Source organism: Physeter macrocephalus, chromosome 19 (assembly GCF_002837175.3).
Source record: "Physeter macrocephalus isolate SW-GA chromosome 19, ASM283717v5, whole genome shotgun sequence".
Taxonomy (NCBI): Eukaryota; Metazoa; Chordata; class Mammalia; order Artiodactyla; family Physeteridae; genus Physeter; species Physeter macrocephalus.
The window spans coordinates 72,051,879-72,070,013 of record NC_041232.1 but is presented as its reverse complement, the minus strand read 5'-3'; the positions used below and the strand labels follow the sequence as shown (position 1 = coordinate 72,070,013).

At 42.8% G+C, this 18,135-nt stretch overlaps 1 protein-coding gene across 1 annotated transcript in view; it reads right to left on the bottom strand.

Moving 5' to 3' along the window:
* The window catches only part of MALT1 (MALT1 paracaspase), a 64,304-nt gene extending 46,553 nt beyond the window's left edge, over positions 1-17,751 (bottom strand). Inside the window, exons 1-2 of the mRNA XM_024132245.3 lie at positions 17,370-17,751; positions 8,142-8,308 (exon numbers count right to left, since the gene is read on the bottom strand). Of these exons, the coding sequence (XP_023988013.1) occupies positions 8,142-8,308; positions 17,370-17,644 (442 nt within the window). The 5' untranslated portion in view covers positions 17,645-17,751. The remainder of the gene's footprint in view (positions 1-8,141; positions 8,309-17,369) is intronic.
* Positions 17,752-18,135: the final 384 nt, after the last annotated feature.

The following is an 18,135-nucleotide window of genomic DNA, read 5'->3' as shown; positions in this document are numbered from 1 at the left end:
CCGCTGGCCCGCCGCGGCCGGAGCCTGTGCCCCGCAGCGGGAGAGGCCACAACGGTGAGAGGCCCGCGTACCGCAAAAAAAAACAAAACAAAAAAACAAACAAACCCCTGCTGGAATCACTAAACAGATAAATTAGGGTGATTCTTGACCTGACAAAAGGATTCATCATAGGTTCCCTTTGAGTTGTTCTCTCTTACAATGCAGTTACTATCGAAGGAATTCACAGCTTTTCCAGGAACAGATCTATTGTGTACATTACAGTGCATCTATTTTCAGAGGCCATGAACCAAAAAACTTTTTCTATCATCTTCCATCTAAAACTCTCCCTCAACGTTATTTTGAACATTTCAAAACTATTACTGAAAAGCACCCCAGAGAGTCCCAGAATAAATACCATTCCCTTCCTCTAACAACTTCCCCCCATTACACAACCAGTGTACTGGTTGTGTACTTTCCTCTTACAGGTCAATTTACATTTGCATCTACTGTGGCTAAACCTGGTGTCCGACATCACACCCCTCATCCTTCTACATCACCGACAACTCCCTTTAACACCTTGGCGTGGAAACCCATCCTTCTAGCCCTCACCACCACTCCCTTTCTAGCTCTCTTCTTCTTTAATCTTATTCCCATTTATACGATCTTTGCCTCTTTTCACTTATTAATATCTTGCTTTCAGGAATTTCTGTTGTTCTTGGAACCAGATGAGTCCCTTATAAGTAAGATCTAATAGTTGAGTACTTTTTAACTTGGCAAGAAGAAAAAAATTGAAGTTTGTGGGTCAAAGAGAGAATTGAGGTAATAATCCATAACTAAGCCTCCCAAACAATCCAGAAACTTCCAAGTATTATGGAAATGACACTGAGTTGAGGTCAGGGTCAGGAGACCCGGGTTCTCATCCTACTATTGTCAATAACCAACTGTGATTTTGGCCAAATGATAACTTCTGATAATCTCTTTTTCCACATAAATGTGTGATCACATTTAAAATTTAAATGTACAGGACATGGAAGCAACCTAAGTGTCCATCGACAGATGAATGGATAAAGAAGATGTGGCACATATATATAATGGACTATTACTCAGCCATGAAGAGAAACGAAATTGAGTTATTTGTAGTAAGGTGGATGGACCTAGAGTCTGTCATACAGAGTGAAGTAAGTCAGAAAGAGAAAAACAAACACCATATGTTAACACATATGGGAGCTAAAAAAAAAATCCCCCCAAAAACCTAGGGGCAGGACACGAATAAAGACTCAGATGTAGAGAATGGACTTGAGGACATGGGGAGGGGGAAGCGTAAGCTGGGACGAAGTGAGAGAGTGGCAGGGACATACATACACTACCAAATGTAAAATGCATAGCTAGTGGGAAGCAGCCGCATAGCACAGGGAGATCAGCTCGGTGCTTTGTGACCACCTAGAGGGGTGGGATAGGGAGGGTGGGATAGGGAGACGCAAGAGGGAGGAGATATGGGGATATACGTACACGTACAGCTGATTCAATTTGTGATACAGCAGAAACTAACACACCATTGTAAAGCAATTATACTCCAATAAAGATGTTAAAAAAATAAAAATAAAATAAAATTTAAATGTTCATAATAGTACTGTTCTGGGCTTTCACAGAATTGTGAAGATAAAATGTGAAGTAAAGGTATCCTGGAAACGAAAGAATAATATGCAACTATCTTTGCTCTTGTCTTAGAGACAATAAAAGTAATAAAAAATTGGTATCAGAAACATAACAATGAGTATAGTACAAGGAATTAAAAAAGAAAAATGAATTGATATGAAAAAGGGGTGGGGAAAAATGGAAAAGATGTCAGTGAAATCACATGACTCTGCCAGCACTTCTGAAATGTATGCGCAGCGAAGCTCCTTTCCTACAAGAATGAAATAAAATGGCAGCATCACAAAACTGGAGCAGAAAGAACCTTGGCATCCATCTAATGAAACCCATGTGTAACGTGTTAATTCTCTCTAAACATCCCCCACTGCCCAGCCTCTGCTTAGCCGATTCCAGGTCAGAGCACGGCTTCCTCGGCAACCAATCTCGTGATGTGCAGGCCTCCAGCTGATACAGCCTACTCGTCAGCACTCAGATGGCTTCTCTTAAACAGAACTCTAACTGATGCCGCTTATACATCTGCACTCAAACGGTTTCACTCAAAGCAAAAACATCTCAAATGGCACATCTAAGTTCATCTGTATTTGCCAAGGTTACAGAGGCCAATTTTGGTTGCTTTGGGATCAGAGTCTTTGACCCTTAAATAAAAAAATAAATAAAGGTCTAAAAAAATCATTACAGACCTCTGGTTCAAAACAATTTCAGCAAATTCATTTAACACCCCGCCCCTCTTCCATTCCCACTGAAATGACCAAAGGAATGAAAATAGGGAAACGATGAGTCAGAGCTGGAAAATGCAGATGGACACCATCCATACATAAAAATTATAAGCCATTTCTCTAACAAAGGGCAGGCAAGACCAGTCTGAGAGGCAAGCTGGCCAACCCATGTGCTATGGAAAAGCCCAGTCGGAGGGAAAGCAGAAGAGAGTAAACCACAACCTTTTGAAAGATATATTAGGTGTCAGAGCCCACGGAGCACAAGAATTTGGGGGTGAGTTACCCTTGGCTTAGACCTCATGCTAAGTGAGGGACCACTGAAGTTGGCTCCTAATCAAGGCAGGTGTTCCAGCTAGAGATGCGGGAACCCTCCCCAGCGACCTCTGAGCCACCAAAGCAAAGACATACAAGAAACTCGGTACCACAGCCATCTTCTATGGCCATCTCTGGCTGTCATCCCACAAACAACTGGGATGGAATATGACAAAATCAGACTAAGATAAATCTGAACTTTCCCCTTCTCCTTGTATTTAGGCCTGAAAGACCTGTTCAGAGGTTCACGGCATCTTAGTCACCCAAAACCAGAGCTCTCTACAACGACAATCAGATAGAGTCATCGGGCTCTTTGTGGAATAAGAACTAATGTCTTCTTATGAAATCGCACTACCAAAAAAAAAAAAGAGAGAAAATGTTAGATTATTCCTACTTTGTATTTTCACCAAGATTCAGGAATACACTGAAAAGGAAAAACTGGAGATTTAATATATACTGGTTTTCATGATTGCTCTGGATGTGGTGAGTTACATGTTTGTCTCGCCTACTAGATGATGAATTTTGAACTTGCAGGAACTATTGTTTTAATTCATAGCACCAAGCACAGTGCCTGGAATAGCAGAAGTATTAGAATACAGTAATGTTGACCGAATGAGCAAAATCCCAGAGTAAGTTGATTCTATCAGACCTTGCATTCTTAATATAATTACAATAGTTTTTCTTCTCAACGTCTGTATTGAAATATAAAAATTATCCTCAAATTCTTATATTACAGATGAATGGATAAAGAAGATGTGGCACATATATATAATGGACTATTACTCAGCCATGAAGAGAAACGAAATTGAGTTATTTGTAGTAAGGTGGATGGACCTAGAGTCTGTCATACAGAGTGAAGTAAGTCAGAAAGAGAAAAACAAACACCATATGTTAACACATATGGGAGCTAAAAAAAAAATCCCCCCAAAAACCTAGGGGCAGGACAGGAATAAAGACTCAGATGTAGAGAATGGACTTGAGGACATGGGGAGGGGGAAGCGTAAGCTGGGACGAAGTGAGAGAGTGGCAGGGACATACATACACTACCAAATGTAAAATGCATAGCTAGTGGGAAGCAGCCGCATAGCACAGGGAGATCAGCTCGGTGCTTTGTGACCACCTAGAGGGGTGGGATAGGGAGGGTGGGATAGGGAGACGCAAGAGGGAGGAGATATGGGGATATACGTACACGTACAGCTGATTCAATTTGTGATACAGCAGAAACTAACACACCATTGTAAAGCAATTATACTCCAATAAAGATGTTAAAAAAATAAAAATAAAATAAAATTTAAATGTTCATAATAGTACTGTTCTGGGCTTTCACAGAATTGTGAAGATAAAATGTGAAGTAAAGGTATCCTGGAAACGAAAGAATAATATGCAACTATCTTTGCTCTTGTCTTAGAGACAATAAAAGTAATAAAAAATTGGTATCAGAAACATAACAATGAGTATAGTACAAGGAATTAAAAAAGAAAAATGAATTGATATGAAAAAGGGGTGGGGAAAAATGGAAAAGATGTCAGTGAAATCACATGACTCTGCCAGCACTTCTGAAATGTATGCGCAGCGAAGCTCCTTTCCTACAAGAATGAAATAAAATGGCAGCATCACAAAACTGGAGCAGAAAGAACCTTGGCATCCATCTAATGAAACCCATGTGTAACGTGTTAATTCTCTCTAAACATCCCCCACTGCCCAGCCTCTGCTTAGCCGATTCCAGGTCAGAGCACGGCTTCCTCGGCAACCAATCTCGTGATGTGCAGGCCTCCAGCTGATACAGCCTACTCGTCAGCACTCAGATGGCTTCTCTTAAACAGAACTCTAACTGATGCCGCTTATACATCTGCACTCAAACGGTTTCACTCAAAGCAAAAACATCTCAAATGGCACATCTAAGTTCATCTGTATTTGCCAAGGTTACAGAGGCCAATTTTGGTTGCTTTGGGATCAGAGTCTTTGACCCTTAAATAAAAAAATAAATAAAGGTCTAAAAAAATCATTACAGACCTCTGGTTCAAAACAATTTCAGCAAATTCATTTAACACCCCGCCCCTCTTCCATTCCCACTGAAATGACCAAAGGAATGAAAATAGGGAAACGATGAGTCAGAGCTGGAAAATGCAGATGGACACCATCCATACATAAAAATTATAAGCCATTTCTCTAACAAAGGGCAGGCAAGACCAGTCTGAGAGGCAAGCTGGCCAACCCATGTGCTATGGAAAAGCCCAGTCGGAGGGAAAGCAGAAGAGAGTAAACCACAACCTTTTGAAAGATATATTAGGTGTCAGAGCCCACGGAGCACAAGAATTTGGGGGTGAGTTACCCTTGGCTTAGACCTCATGCTAAGTGAGGGACCACTGAAGTTCGCTCCTAATCAAGGCAGGTGTTCCAGCTAGAGATGCGGGAACCCTCCCCAGCGACCTCTGAGCCACCAAAGCAAAGACATACAAGAAACTCGGTACCACAGCCATCTTCTATGGCCATCTCTGGCTGTCATCCCACAAACAACTGGGATGGAATATGACAAAATCAGACTAAGATAAATCTGAACTTTCCCCTTCTCCTTGTATTTAGGCCTGAAAGACCTGTTCAGAGGTTCACGGCATCTTAGTCACCCAAAACCAGAGCTCTCTACAACGACAATCAGATAGAGTCATCGGGCTCTTTGTGGAATAAGAACTAATGTCTTCTTATGAAATCGCACTACCAAAAAAAAAAAGAGAGAAAATGTTAGATTATTCCTACTTTGTATTTTCACCAAGATTCAGGAATACACTGAAAAGGAAAAACTGGAGATTTAATATATACTGGTTTTCATGATTGCTCTGGATGTGGTGAGTTACATGTTTGTCTCGCCTACTAGATGATGAATTTTGAACTTGCAGGAACTATTGTTTTAATTCATAGCACCAAGCACAGTGCCTGGAATAGCAGAAGTATTAGAATACAGTAATGTTGACCGAATGAGCAAAATCCCAGAGTAAGTTGATTCTATCAGACCTTGCATTCTTAATATAATTACAATAGTTTTTCTTCTCAACGTCTGTATTGAAATATAAAAATTATCCTCAAATTCTTATATTTCTATATTCTAATGTATGTAAATACAGTAAGTTTTAGATTATCCAAGTAAGATTCAGGTAGAAAGCTAACTGTAAATTACTGAGTTTTATTAGCTCCCCAAATATTTCCTCTTAAATCAATAATTAACATTCAAGCAACAACTGATTTCTAATGAATACTATATAGCTAATGAATGCTATATGGCTGATATGACATAAAACTTCACAGAAATAGTGCATAAGTGGTCATGTAGAAACTGCTGTCTTTTTCCTATTCTCCCCTCAACTATGAAAGGGTCCCAGGGGATAACTGAAAAAGCCTGTTGGCCCAATATCGGAACGATCTGCACAGGGGAACACCGATGGTAAAGCGCTGATCCTACTATTGGGAGAGAAACACAAAGAGCAGAAACAGATTTTTCCAGAGAAGATGACTGATGTTTATTAGGATGGCGCTGTACTCGCTGCTGGCCTATCACAGCAAAATAGAAAATAGTGCTAAAAATTTCAGGCACCTCATTACACACAAATAAACACGTGACTCAATTTCGGTCAAGCCCAGTTTCATACATGGGAAACTTTGAAGACTTGGAAACCTTTGCTCTCAGGCCAGTGATCACGCCACAGATCATGAGGTGTGTGTGCAGCCTCCGTGGTCACCTAGATGCAGCTCAGGAGCCTCATCTCAGCAGCCCCTCCAAGTCTGAGGTAGAGAAACACGGACTCTCATTTTACAGACCTGGCAACAACGGTGGAGTAATTAAGTGCAAGTATCGAAAAACACAATGAGATACTAAAGGTACCGTTAATTCCCAGAGAGGTTCCTTACGTTTTCAGAGGCCCCGGTAAGTCTATAACGTCTGAGAACTTAGTGGCTGGGTGCCCTAGACTGGCAGGTTTCAATTGCCACAACTCCTGGTTACTTTTGAGACACTGGGGATACAAAAATTAATAAATGTCACCTGAAGAAATAATTTACTGTTAGGTGACAGAAAGCAATTGCATCTAGATGGGATCTGCATTACCCCAGGCCTCTTGTATGAAGAGGCACTGAGAAACATTTGTCAAGCATCAGATACAGTGGGTAACACTAGAGAGGCGTTTATAGAGGACCTATTTCATCACCTGCACTAGGCCTGGTAAAGCAAGGGATAACCTGAGAGTCCAGGTTTCCTGGCTCACAATCCAGGGTCCCTTCCATTTGCAGTAGACTTTCCAGTTGTTCCCCCTCACAACCCCAGCATCCAATTTTGTTTGGCGATCCATGAGGTTTCTGGAAAGCCAACTGAACCCACTCCACTCCTGGCTCTAAGCCAGGGGAACTGGCACATTCCAACTCCCTGGCTGGTGACAGGTACAGGGACAGGCACGTGGCCAAAATTAGCCTATTTAGGGAATCCTATGATTTTTGCTGGGACAAAGATTAATGCAAGGAACAGCTAGCAGACATCCTATGACTAGGTAGAAAGTCAGCCTTGGGAGGAAGCCAATGACAAGAAAGGGAGAGCAAAGACAAAATCCAACTCCTTGGAAATAGGGCTGCCCCCTGCCTTTCTCGAAGCCCAGCCTGCTTCAAGACTTTTCTTTTGGAACCAGCATGCTCCCTTTATTACATCAACTTAAGTTGGGGTTTCTGCTACGTGTGCTTGTCAGTACACCACTACAACACGTGTCTCTAATTCCCCAAGCAGCGCTGCCGCCATCACGTGACTTGGATGACATGGTCCCTCCTGCTGACATCATGGTAACTGACCAACTCCATCCACAGTTGTGGAAAGGAGGGACTGTTTCCTATTCCTCAAATCTGACCTTGGAAGTGAGCAACCTCACTCAATACTGGTATATTCAGGAAAAAAAAATCACGTGGTTGAGTTACTCAACATTTCAAAAGCACCATGTTGGCAAAAAACTTCAACAATAAACATTTGTTACACTTTCTCTCATTCATATACATACATATAAATAAATGTGTGTATTTACTTTCTTGGCTGCACTATTTTAACGTAAGTTACAGAAACCTTTCCCCTCAACACTTTCACATGCACCTCCTTGGAATAAAGACATTCGTCTATAGAAGTACAGCACCATCGTTCACATGATAATTCCCTAATGTCTAATATGCAGGTTACACTCAAGTTATTCCAATTGTCCCCAAAACGTCTTCTACAGCTGTTTTTTGGGAAAAACAATCCAACAGATGTTTATGTACTGTATTTGCTTTTCATGTGTTCTTCAGTCTCAACCTGGGGGGGAAAATGAGGCACCATATATTTACATGTTTCAAAAATACTTAACACAATTCATTTGGTCAAATGAGATATTTTCCTCTATTCATTTGGTCAAATGAGATATTTTCCTCTGAGTCTGTCTCCATGAACTCCTGGAGAACGTGCCCACGGGAAACACGTACCTGGGGGGCTGAGGAGCTGAAGGACCTCAGTGTGCTCCATAGTCTGCAGGAAGTCACTCAGCTCCACGACCGTACAGCCTTTCTCACCCAGCAGCTTCAGTAAACACAGGCTTGGGCTGCCTTCAGGCTCCAGGACCTTAAGACAACACTGCTCCAAGTCTAGACAACTGCAAACAACAAATTTAATTCAAGTCAGCAGATTTTCTTCAATATGATCTGCCTGCTGTAGGTCTGGCCCCGTCATGGGTGTTGTAGAGAATAAATAGCAAGGTGTTGAGTGGTGGGGAAAACGGTTTACATTACGAATGCTACTGTCCCTTTAGACACAGTCCCCTCATGGTGCTCACCTTGAAGAGCAGAAGTTGGCAAACTTTTCCTGTAAAGTGCCAGAGAGTAAATGTCTTAGGCTTTATATGGGCCACAGAGTCTCTGCTGCATATTCTTTTCTTGATTTTTGTTTTGTTTTACAATTTTTAAAATATAAAAAAACATTCTTAGCTATACAAAAACAGGCAGTGGCCTCAATATGGCCCATAGGCTGTTGTTTGCAGACTCCTGCTCTATATGTTTCGACACAATTTTGTCTTAAAATCATGAGCTTTTCTTTCACAAGCATGTCTTCTTTACCCAACTAGATAACAGTACTCCTTGCAAGCAGACACCCTATCATATATATGTATATCTTTTTAAAATCCCTCAATACCTAAAATTTCGTCTTGCCCATATGAATTATTCATAACTGAAATGCCTGGAAGCCTGGATGGAAGGGGTCAAACATAATGGTACCACAGCTGTGGCAGAGCCAAGCTTAGTTAGCAAGCTTTCATATGACTTAAAATAATTTTGTCTCAGTCCACATTCATTTTGATCAGTTTTAGTAAAAGGCTGCCACAGCATTTATATAATGGTCACCCAAGAGTTATAATTCTGTGATAAAGTTGGTTATTTCATGAAGAAAACGGATCCAACCAAAATAACTTCAATACTGATATTCTATCTCACAGGATTGTTAGAATTAAATTAGACAATCCATGTAAAAAGTACTTAGCACAGTGTGTGGCAAAGAAGAGCAGAGCGTGTGTGTTGCTTTTGTAATTAGGTTTTTTTTTAAGAAGACGACGACTGCATGGCTTTCCTCTGTAACAGAGGTGATACATGACAGAATCAACACATTCCAAAAGTCCTGAGAATAATTTTCAGATGAAGAGACTCCAAGTTTGACTTCACTTTGCAAATTATTCATACGCCTGATGATTTGGAAGACACCAGATTTTCTAGGTAATGAGAGAAAAGGATATTTACTGATTACTTTAGATCTTTCTGTACCATTTAAATTTTTTACCATATGTATATTTACTTTTATTTAAAAGATAAGGGAAAAAATAAGAGAAGACCACTTCAGCCAGTTGCATGGAAAAGCCTGGCGCATCCAGCATACAAATCTCTGTCCTTCGGACTGATTTCATCGTTAGTGGCAGCAGCAAGTTCCTGTGTGGACTGTGCCTGTCAACAGATTATATAGCTTTTCAAAAACTCAATTAGGGGCTTCCCTGGTGGTGCAGCGGTTGAGAGTCCGCCTGCCGATGCGGGGGACGCGGGTTCGTGCCCCGGTCCGGGAAGATCCCACATGCCATGGCCGCTGAGCCTGCGCGTCCGGAGCCTGTGCTCCGCAACGGGAGAGGCCACAGCAGTGAGAGGCCCGCGTACAGCAAAAAAAAACCAAAAAACAACAACCTCAATTGGGATGAAAACAGGAAACCGTTAAGGTTTGATGTTCTGGCTCCTTCTGGTAAATTCCTATCAAAATCATTCAGAAATTCTAGCTTGTAGAATTTATTTTATTCTTATTTGCAAGTCAGAGACAATGTTTCATAATTTATACTGCAGAATTTTTCATTCCAGGACTTTTAAGAGCCTTTTCAATGTTTTTACAGGTATTTTTTATAACTCCCGTGTGGAGAGATAATAAAAATAATTCTTTAATGAGAAAAAGTTGAAGTGAAGTCACTATTATACAGAGATTATACTGTGTCCGTTGTGTGTTAGCATTAAGTTCTTCAGTTGGATGCTTTGCCAACAGCCACAATTTAAACAAGAGAATTCAGGGATGTGTTTTTGTCTCCCGTGGAGTAGAGTGTGAGCAGATAAAAACCTTGCCCATCTCTTGTAACTGAAAGCAGTTTAGGAGATTTCCAGAGAAATGGGAAGTGCCACCCGAAGACTTTTAGATATTGTGTGTGGTGAAAATGATGAGTGAGGGCGGACACTAATAATGAGGTGTCAGCCAACTGAACTGAGAGACAAACTAAAGGGAAAAGGACCAAGTTCTGTTGTGTGATAGACTTTAACCCTTTGGAAAAACTGTTTCCTGTTCGACATCAACTCATTTTTATGTAGACATCGGAATAAAGCTTACCTATCTCTGACTAAAAAGAAAACAAAACAAAACAAAAAAACTTTTTGAGAGACTTCCCTGGTGGCGCAGTGGTTAAGAATCCACCTGCCAATGCAGGGGACACGGGTTCGAGCCCTGGTCCAGGAAGCTCCCACATGCCGCGGAGCAACTAAGCCTGTGCGCAACTGAGCCTGCGCTCTAGAGCCTGCGAGCCACAACTACTGAGCCCGCGAGCCACAACTACTGAGCCCATGTGCCACAACTACTGAAGCCCACATGCCTAGAGCCCATGCTCCGCAACGAGAAGCCACCACAATGAGAAGCCCGTGCACCACAACGAAGAGTAGCCCCCGCGCACCGCAACGAAGACCCAATGCAGCCAAAAATAAATAAATAAATTTTGAAATAAAAATAATTGTTTTTGAGTAATTACTGTTTTGGTAACCAGATAGTGTCCTCCAAAGCCTCCAGTCACTAGGTATTCTTTTCTAGGTATTCTAGCTAAATTTGTATATTCAATACTCTATCCTTGTTAAATGTCAATAATCATATTACAGATCAACCATTCCCAATTCTGGGCTGTACACTCTGGCAGCACAATCTGAAGTCCATGACAAATTGATAAAGGTAAGGACAATAAGACTGTCTTTTACTCTAAGATTATCTTTCTATTTTTAAAAGTGTTAAAGTGTCCTTTCTTTTATGAAATAATGGTGATTGTGATGGTAGCAAAAACAAAAGCTGAAGGTGCTGCTACAATATTTTGTAAAATTTTCTTTTACTAGTCCCTGGGATGCCCAAGGAACCAGTATTAGACACAATATAAGGATTACCCATTTTTCAAATAATTATAATATGAAATTTATAAAAACAAGGATGCTGTATGCTGATTTTTTTGATTCAGAAAGGTTATCAAGGTCTGATACATGAAATTAAGATGGCATCTTGTCAAATGCAACCAAATGGTGCTTTAATCTTTATATTAATATGGAGAAAACTAAAAACAATTTTACTTTCCCCCCACCAAATGAAGAAAGATCAAATTGAAATAGACAACGACTTCTCTTCCAATACAAGAGGCACTGGAGAAAAACAAGGTGCTCTCTCTTCTTTCCTTTTACTGATTTTCCACATGGGCACCAGCTTTCAGCTAAGATGATGTTTATACATACCCAACTTTTCTTTCTTTCCTTTTTTAGTTACATTCCTGTCAGGCTGTGCTTTGTAGTGGTTTCTACCAGCGCTAATTTGAAATTTCTGATTTAATTAAAGACTGCTTTCTTACTGAAAAAAATAGACTTTGCTTAAAAAAACCCTATATTTATCTTTACTTTTAAAAATGTATAATCAAATAGAACATATTGATATTATACACCTTTTAGGGTACAAACCATGGCACTGCTTTTAGATTCTTTTGTTTCTCTTGGTACATTTACACTTCAGAATCCTTATTCATTAATTCAACAACTACTTATTAATCACCTAAAATAGGACAACCATTTTTTCTAGGTGTTTTTCTAGCTGCAAACAAAATCGCCCATCCTCCTAGATTTTTCTACAGGAGAGGGACAGATATGTATACACACACAGGGATCTGTGCATCCATCCATCCAACTGTCCTAAGTGCTTTGGAGAAAAACAAAGCAAAGCAGGGGGATAGGTAAGGCTGGAGCAGATGTAGGGGGTGATTTTAAATAGTGTGATCAGAGAAGACCTCACTGAGAAGGTGACCTTTTTAAAAAAAATGTAATCAATGTTGTTTATTTTTAAAATTTTTATTGAAATATAGTTGATTTACAATGCTGTGCTAGTTTCAAATGTATAGCAAACTGATTCAATTATACATAAATATACAAATATATCCCTTTTTTACATTCTCCTCCATTATAGGTTATTACAAGATATTGAGTATAGTTCCCTCTGCTATATAGTAGGTCCTTGTTGGTTACCTATTTTATATACAGTCGTGTGTATATTTTAATCCCAAACACCTAATTTATCGCTCCCTCCTTTCCCCTTTGGTAACCATAAGTCTGTTTTCCACATCTGTGAGTCTATTTCTGTTTTGTAAATAACTTCATTTGTATCATTCTTTTAGATTCTACATATAAGCAATATCATATGATATTTGTCATCCTCTGTGAGAAGGTGACTTTTAAGCAAACACCTGAAGAGGTAAAGGAGCCAGTCTTGTGGTTCATCCGTGGAAAACATCTCAGGCTGAGCAAACAGCAAGTCCAAAGGCCCTACTGTCTTCAAGGAAGGGCAAGAAAGCATGTGTGACTAGAGCTGAGAGAGGGAGGGAGACACTAACAGGAGATCAGGTCCAAGAGCTCGCTGGTAGCTAACTAGTGTTTTTACTCTGAGATGGAGAAACAATGGGAGGGTTTTGAACAGAGGGAGAATAAGATCTGATTTAATGTTTTAAAAGAACGATTCTTACTGCTATATTGAGAATAGACTGGGATGGGAGCAAAGCAGGAGGCGGAGAAGTTAGGCGGCCATTGGAACAATGCAGGTGAGAGATAATGGTGGCCTGGACCAGGGTGGTCGCAGTGGACGTAGGATTCTAGACACATACTGGAGGCATGGCGGAAGGGACTTGCTGATGCAGTGGATGTGGTATATAAAAGCGGAGTCAGGAATGACTCTGAAGTTTCTGGCCTCAGCACCTGGACGGATGTAGTTGCCCTTCACTGAGATGCAGAAGACTGCAAGAGAAAGAGGTTATGGCGGAAGACGTGTTAAGTTTTGGATGTGTTGCATTTAAGATGTCTATTAGTCCTTCAAGAGGAGATCTACACGAATGAATCCAGGAGTTCAAAGCAAAGACATGGGCTGAAGATATGAACTGAGAGTAATCAACCTAAACATGTGGAAAGCCACGAGGACTTAAGGATCCTTAACACCAAGGCGGGGATTAGGTGAAGAAGTCTAGACAAAGAGATACAACGCCTAAGCCCTAAGGCATTCCAAAATGCAAAGATGAAGAGGTAGAGACTGAAGAGATAGGGACAGGAGGAAACCTTCCTATCATAAAGCGCTCGAGGGCAGGATTCCGTAGCTAAAAGAGCACCTTCTACACAGCAAGTATGCAGTGGCTGACTGTCTTCCCTGGTCCCAAAGCCCCATCTCTAAGCTCCCTCCTTCATGGAATTTACACACTATTAGAGTCTCCTGAAAGCTCTGCCATCTTTGGGGCTCGAATGTTCCATGCCTCCGCAGAATTCACATTGCTTGGGCAAGACACTCAGAACCTGTGCTTATCTATACTGACAGCAAAGGGCGTTCAATATTCAGGCAGTTTGGAATGGAACTAGGGCTGAGTTCGTTTAGGGCACTCCCACATGTTCATGTTTTGGGAAACTAAACTATATGCAAGGATTTATCCTGAATCACCAATAACCATCCGGCAACACTCCTTATCCCTGATGGGACAGTTCAGAAGGAACCCCTGTGGCTTATTTATTAAATTCTTACCTAGTCTGAGGAAAGTTGTATAGCGTGAGGAAAAAAGTGAAAAGAAACAGAATAGGCAAGCTTCTGGGATTTTAGGGCTGTGAATCCAGTGACTCTGCAGAAAGCACTGAACATCCTTGTGGGAACTGTCATCCATTTGGACTAGATTCACTATAATTCCTGTGTTTGACACTAGAGAAAAATGCCTTTTGGACCTTTTACTATTGTAGATGCTCTTCTGCCATCGGTATGAAATCGTTTTAAAATCACTGTTTTAGTCTTACATAGAAAAAGCACCGCCAGCTTACCTTGTCCCCTCAGTGGTCACTCCCCAGCCTCCAAGTTCCCAGGGCTAACCTTTTGTTAGGTCAGTTTAATTCTTCTGATCTCAACAGGTATGTGAGCTTAATGTTCTCCGGTTCTCCAACCTTCAGGGTGGCCTCCACTTTCCCCAGCACAACTAACCTACTCTGAGCTAACCTTCACCATCCTGGAAGGCTGGCCAAACTCATCTGTCTCCAGTAAACTTCCCACCCTGAAATCCCCAGCTTCCACAACTTCATGCCCTTTGTTGCTTGTCTCCTCTTGCTGGGCAACTGCCCTCTCTCCATACTACCTTCACCAGAGAAGTGGTCTCAAACTTTTCCGTTAGTTCCTCAAACAAAGCTAATACCATTCTATAGCCTTTAACAAAACTTAACTGAAGGCTTAGGGAGGAAAACGGAACACCTGATGTCAGGTATCCCCTACTTTTAGATTCCATCAGCCATGCCTCTTCAGTGGCAGGGCCTTACTGATGTTCTGCTCCCTCCTTCATGGCCAAATAGGAGTGCTCACTTCAGGAGAACCTTCTTCAGCAAAGGCCAGAGCCTTCCCTAACTAGAGTAGTAGTTAATTTCACAAATTAACCAATCACAGATCTGGTAATCTGACACCACCCCCTGCCCACAAAGAAGACAACTGTTTATGTTATTTAAGTCTAGAAATTCAGAAATCTGTGGACCTAGAATAATAGTATGTATCTTGGATTTTCTTTGCACAGCCAAAAGCACAATGTAGTCTTCCTAGAACAGAAAAAAAAAAAAGGGGGGGTGGAATTCCCTGGCAGTCCAGTGGTTAAGACTCTGTGCTTCCAGTGCAGGGGACATGGGTTCGATCCCTGGTTGGGGAACTAGGATCCCACGTGCCGTGCAGAGTAACAAAAAATTAAGAAGAAAAAAAGAAAGAAAGAAAGAAAAAAGTATGCCATCTGCTCAACTTTGCAAATTTACCACTTCTTGATTCCATCCTCACATCATTACTCCACCGAACAGCCAAATAATCCCAAATCATCATTATTCTGGTTTAACCTCAAACTCTTTGAAACTCAAGGTTGTGGTGAGAGTTACATACTTACTTAATACATTGTCTGGTATATATATTAAGTGTTTAATAAATGATAAAAACCCACTGTTATTATTATTCACACCCAACATAGCATCTAACATATTATTTGTGACTGTCTCAGAATAACAGTCTATTACTGCATAAGCCCTTATAAGTAGGAGCTAAATATTTAACATCTTTTTATCTTCTGAAACATTTGCAAAAATCAGGCACTCAAAAAAAGTAATTTTGAATGAATGGTTCCCCTCTCAATTCAAAATTATTTATAGAGTGTCTAAGATAGGTTCTATGCATAATATATAGGATCTTAAATCTTCCCGTTCTCGAGGAGTTTATAAAGACATGTACAAATAATTATAGTACAAGACAAAGTTTGGTTATATGAGAAGTTAAAAAAACTGCTAAGGGGTTCAAAGGCAGACCCAAATCATAACAATGATCTAGAGCAGTGGTTCTAAGTGTGGTCTGGGAACCCCTTACTGCAGTTCCTGAGACCCTTTTCACAGGATCCCCAAGGTCAAAATGACTTTTCATAATAACACTAAGATGTTATTTATTTTTTTCATTCATTCTCTCAAGAATGGACATTGGCATATTCAGTGTTACCTGACCTGTGACAGTGCAACAGACTGAGTGCAGAAGGTCATAAAAGATGCCGGTTCTCTGGGATTAAGCCAAGACATTAAAGAGATTTTCAAAATGCAAAACAATGCCACTTTTCTAACTAAATTTTTTGTTTTGGAAAAGTTTGTTTTTCCACAAAAACACGTCATTTCTGTTAACATGTAATGAATTATTCTCTTTAAATATTAAAAAATTCTTAATTTTAATTTCTAATATGGTAAATATCAGTATATGTTGTATGTGTGTAACATATAGAACCCACATTAAAAACTCTCGGGCGGGGGGGGTTTCCCTGGTGGCGCAGTTAAGAATCCGCCTGCCTATGCAGGGGACACGGGTTCGAGCCCTGGTCCAGGAAGATCCCACATGCTGCGGAGCAACTAAGCCAGTGCGCCACACCTACTGAGTCTGCGCTCTAGAGCCCGTGAGCCACAACTACTGAGCCCGCGTGCCACAACTACTGAAGCCTGCGTGCCTAGAGCCCGTGAGCCACAACGAGAAGCCACCGCAATGAGAAGCCCACGCACGACAACGAAGAGTAGCCCCCGCTCGCCGCAACTAGAGAAAGCCCGCGCGCAGCAACTAAGACCCAACATAGCCAAAAATAAATAAATAAATAAATAAATAAATAAACACACCCCCCAAACTCTGGGGTCCTCAATAATTCTTAAGAGTGTAAAGGAGTCCTGAGAGTCTTAAGCCCAGTTCCAAGCCTGGTAATAGGAAAACGGTTTAATGTTCATGGTGAAATCAGGAAAACCTGGCAAGTTGGTTTGATGGAGGAAGACGGTGAGTTTAGTTTCTTTCTTTCCCACTATCCTTCTCTCTCTACATCTACATTAAAACCTTCATGAATTCCTGCACCTCAAACCCTTCACCTTCATTATCTGTCTACCTGCACGTCCGTCCCCTTCCTAACCTCCCTTAAGTCTTCTAGGTCTGTGTATTTTAATCCTTTGGAATTACCGCCCTAACGTAATGGTCTCCAGATAGCTTTCTTTATATTCTCCTTGGTCAACCTCGATTTCTCTCTTTCAGCTAAATGGGAGGAGGGGAGGAAAAGGGTGTGGACTGCCGGAGTCCAACCTCGAATCTCTGCATTCCCAGGACTTTCCTGGGTTCAGGCTCTCTGTCTGGAAGGTTACTGAAGTTTTCCCACCTCCTCCCCTCCGCGCTCCTTACCCCCAGCGGCCCCTGCACCATCTCAAGCGGCCCCTATGTTTTCCAACCTCACCCATTGCCGCGTCCGCCCTCCCTCTCCCGTGCCCACTTCACTCTCCCCGCGCGCCCCCCGCCCAAGTTCGCCCCCACGTGACCCCGCCCCGCCCTTACACCCCACCCCACCCCGGGCCCCGGTGCCGCACCTGAGCCGGAGGCGCCCCCGACTCCCCGCCACCTCGGCCAGCCTCCTCCATCCCCGGCCCTCGGGCGCTTGGTCCAAGCTCCGGCCGAGCCTCCGCAGCAGCGGCTCCGGAAGGCGGTTGAGGGTCGCGCCGGCTGCTGCGGGGAGCGGCGGCCCCGAGGGCGCGGCCGCCGGCGGCTGCGAGGCCAGGGGCGGCGGGGCCTGCAGCAGCTCCCCGCACAGCGACACGTCCCGCGCCGGCGACCCCGCGACAGCCGCTGCTCCCGCCGGCCGCATCGCGCACTTTCCGCTCGCCCCTCGCTCGCCGCGGCGCAGCGGAGTCAGGGGCGGAAGGACTAATTGGACGGCGCTGCACCGTGCTCGGAGGAGGAAGCACCGCTTCCCGCCCCGCAGAGCCAGGTTTGCCTGGGTGAGCCGGGCTGGCCGGCCGCGCTAGCGGCTCCGGGGGCGGGGCCTCGGGCGGGGGTGGGGCTGCCCACTGCGCGCGTGCGCGCGGCCGCGCACCTCTCCCCGCCCTCCGCGCCGCCTCTTCTGGGCCGCGGCGAGGCGCGCGCTTCAGACCCGGGTGGGAGGTGGAGTCGTTGCTCAGCAGGAAGGGTCGAGTGGTGGCAGCTGGAGGAGGAAGCGGTGGAGGAACTACGCTCGGGCGGCATCACTATGGCGAGGAAGCCTGTGGCGTCGGGGCTTCCCGAGGCTGTGGGAGGAGGATTGCCTCACGCCAAGGAGGGGAGCACGTGGCTTTCCATTGCCGGCGGGTGCGCCCCTCC